Source organism: Phoenix dactylifera, chromosome 3 (assembly GCF_051530095.1).
Source record: "Phoenix dactylifera cultivar Ajwa chromosome 3, Ajwa_hap1_PhDact_Kaust_v1.1, whole genome shotgun sequence".
In the NCBI taxonomy this organism is placed as follows: domain Eukaryota; kingdom Viridiplantae; phylum Streptophyta; class Magnoliopsida; order Arecales; family Arecaceae; genus Phoenix; species Phoenix dactylifera.
Genome location: NC_143192.1, coordinates 50441531 through 50444406, shown reverse-complemented (window position 1 = coordinate 50444406; position 2876 = coordinate 50441531). Strand labels below are relative to the sequence as shown.

Genomic DNA, 2876 nt, shown 5'->3' with positions numbered 1-2876 from the left:
AAAAGAGATAAAGTTGGGGAGAAGGCTTCCTTCCTTGAATTTCCATCACAAAAGAAAACAAATAAATTTGGTGATGCATCAAGGTTTCAAGCATAATTCACAACGAAGCAGGTTTGTTCGTGAATTGAAAGGCTAGATTTTATTTTCTTATTTTTTTAATAAACTAACTAAATTAAACTAATTTAAAATAAATACACGTACGAAAATCAGAAAATCAAAGATTCAAAAACCGAGCTGCAAGATCAACTGTAGAGTTCCACTGAAAGGCTTCATTTTCTTTGAAGCATGCAGTACTCAGAGAAATAGACTATGATGCTCATATTTACAAAAGCTATTCGGTCATCATGAAACCATAGCAATTAATATTTTAAATAGATCGCGAGCATGGAATTATTGAGTTCATGATGTTGATTCAATTATTTTTATGGGACGCATTTTCTTAATTAGCAATCATGCACACGTACTGTTAGCAGCCTGCTGTGTGGGAAAGGAAAAAAGAAGAGAAAAATGATTCAAAACTGACGGCACGATGATAAAAGAACAAGCACGACAAGGATGACATGTAACATGAGTCACATCCTCATAGTATTAAAGCATTAATTTAAGCACCTACCACTTTGACTCTCTAATGAAAGGTTAGGGATGCGTCCAGCAGCCATGGCCTCCTAAATATACACCTTTGTGTGGGATCTAACCTACCTATGGACTCATAACAATGCATCAGGACACTTTCAGGTCATGAAGATCTACAGGAGAGGAGGAAGAGGGGCCCTTCTGAAAATAACAGGTCACAGGATCTCCCTCCATCTCTGCCCAGGGACCCATGGGGGACTCCTGGTTGTCATCACTTGCTCCCCACAAGCCAAGCTCCTTCTCCAAGTATTCCACCCAGATTCTGCTCCCTTCTCCTCTGCTTGGCTCATCATCTAAGCTTTCTGGATTCCCATGAACTCCAAGCTCCACCATGGCCCCCACTCCTTGACTAAACAACCCGGCATCGCCGTCCTGGATCATGTCCCAGAGCTCCGGTTCGATAGCTACATCAGGCAACTCCAAAGGATCCTTCTCAGCCTCCCTCGGGTGGTCATGAATGTCGTCAAGCGCTTGTCCTCTTCCTGATCCACTGCTACTGCCATTGGTTGCCGAGGAATCCGACAAGGAATTTTGCTCGAGATGCAGCTCCGGCATGTTCTTGTCCTCGGTGTCGGATTTTCGAGGCGAGCTCGGGAGAGCATCCTCCAGCATGACCCACATGTCCATGCCGAGCTCGGTGGGAATCTCAATCTTATCCTCCGAGGGATTGGTGGAGTCTACGCTTGGATCGGTGTGCTCGCTGTCGCTCCTGCCTTCGACTTGATCGGAGCACGAGTGGGAGGTCGTGGAGGAAGACAAGCTCGGCGTCTCTTCGAGCTTGTCGGTCTTCTGGCTTCGCTCTTTGGACAGGAGCCTCTTCTTCAAGTGCGTGTTCCACACGTTCTTAATCTCGTTGTCAGTTCTTCCTGGGAGACAAGACGCTATTTTCGACCATCTAAAAACAACATTGGATCAAGTTAGCTAAGCCTTCAAAAGCAAAATGAGAGGCCTACATCGAAACTACTATTTAGAAAGCAAGTGATTGGGTTAAGATTGACATCATACTTGTTTCCAAGCAAGCCATGTAGCTTAATTATGGTTTCCTCTTCTTCCTTGCTGAAGTTTCCGCGCTTGATGTCGGGCCGAAGGTAGTTCATCCACCTCAGACGGCAGCTCTTCCCGCATCGCAGCAAGCCTTTCAAAACTCAAAACAAAGACCAGAGTCAGTCCCCCCCCCTCCCCCCCATGCCACTGTTCTATTGTCTGTAAAAATTCTGCTCGGTTTTGAAGAATTAACCAAAGATTAAGGCTTGCATCCTTATTGCTGCATACAAGATCAATGTTGAAATCAATAGAAATGGAGAAGAAGAGACACCTGCTCGTTTGGGAAGAGCACGCCAATTCCCATGACCATACTTCTGAATGTAGGCCATGAGTCTCACGTCCTCCTCTGGCGTCCATGACCCCTTGTTCAGCCCAACCTTCTCGCAGCATGGTGCTCTCCCTCGACCCATCTCTCTCTCTTGCAATTTCTTGTCTACAACTTCCCTAGCCACTAGTTGCAAAGAAAGAGTTGGCAAGTATTTATATAAAGCTGGGGGAGTTCAAGATAGTGATGATAAGAGCTGTTTTACCAATAGCCAGGCCTAGCACTCCAGATTCTTTCCTTACCAAACCCTATTACATAAAGATACATGAAAAGGCCATCTATAAGACTTTTATGTAACTTCGATATAAAACATTCTACCATGTTTTAATGCTTACATTTCAACAAATGCTGCTACACACACACACATATATATATATATATGTAGAACTTAGTGGATGGAAATAGGATCACCACACTTTTTTTCCCCCCCGGGCTGCAAGAAAAGGGCTATGATCAGCAAAAGGGCACCCATTTGATTCAGGAGCAGTCCCATCAGGATTGGGTGGTCGTTAGGCACAGGCCCACAAGCCTAAGATGGAGATGGTGCAACCAGGTTGCACCGTGGGACTAACATGATGCCGACGCTGTCCGATGGACATTGGATGGCTGATGGAGACTGCACACTAATTTTCCTTCTGCTGTCTTACTTATGTAATATTACTCTTTAAATATATCATTCATTTGTCATTAACCAAGAAGCATGACAAGATAAAGCGTTGCTTTTGTGGTTGGGGGAAGGAGAGAGAAAGGGAGAGATCGGAGAAAGTCTTAGATGAAGGTAGGAGAGGTTATATAAAGTTATTTATAAAAGGCTAACTAATCTCCTTTTCATGACCCGTCTATATCATTTTAGGAAGCTGTTATTGGGCTCAAG

At 44.2% G+C, this 2876-nt stretch overlaps 1 protein-coding gene across 1 annotated transcript; it reads right to left on the bottom strand.

Annotated features, from left to right (window-relative positions):
- Positions 1-556: 556 nt before the first annotated feature.
- LOC103714577 (myb-related protein Zm1-like) lies at positions 557-2368 on the bottom strand. Its single transcript, XM_008801869.6, has 3 exons — positions 1949-2368; positions 1639-1768; positions 557-1528 (listed from the first exon to the last, which is right to left on the bottom strand). Exons 1-3 carry the CDS (start codon positions 2085-2087, stop codon positions 721-723), a joined length of 1077 nt encoding a protein of 358 aa, XP_008800091.3. The 5' UTR covers positions 2088-2368; the 3' UTR covers positions 557-720.
- Between the last annotated feature and the right edge of the window lie 508 nt (positions 2369-2876).

Coding starts and splice junctions, on each gene's coding strand:
- LOC103714577 (XM_008801869.6), bottom strand. CDS start 2,087: ATGGGTCGAGGGAGAGCACCATGCTGCGAGAAGGTTGGGCTGAACAAG. Junction 1,769..1,948: donor TGCTCTTCCCAAACGAGCAG/GTGTCTCTTCTT, acceptor GAGTTTTGAAAG/GCTTGCTGCGATGCGGGAAG. Junction 1,529..1,638: donor CATGGCTTGCTTGGAAACAA/GTATGATGTCAA, acceptor TGTTGTTTTTAG/ATGGTCGAAAATAGCGTCTT.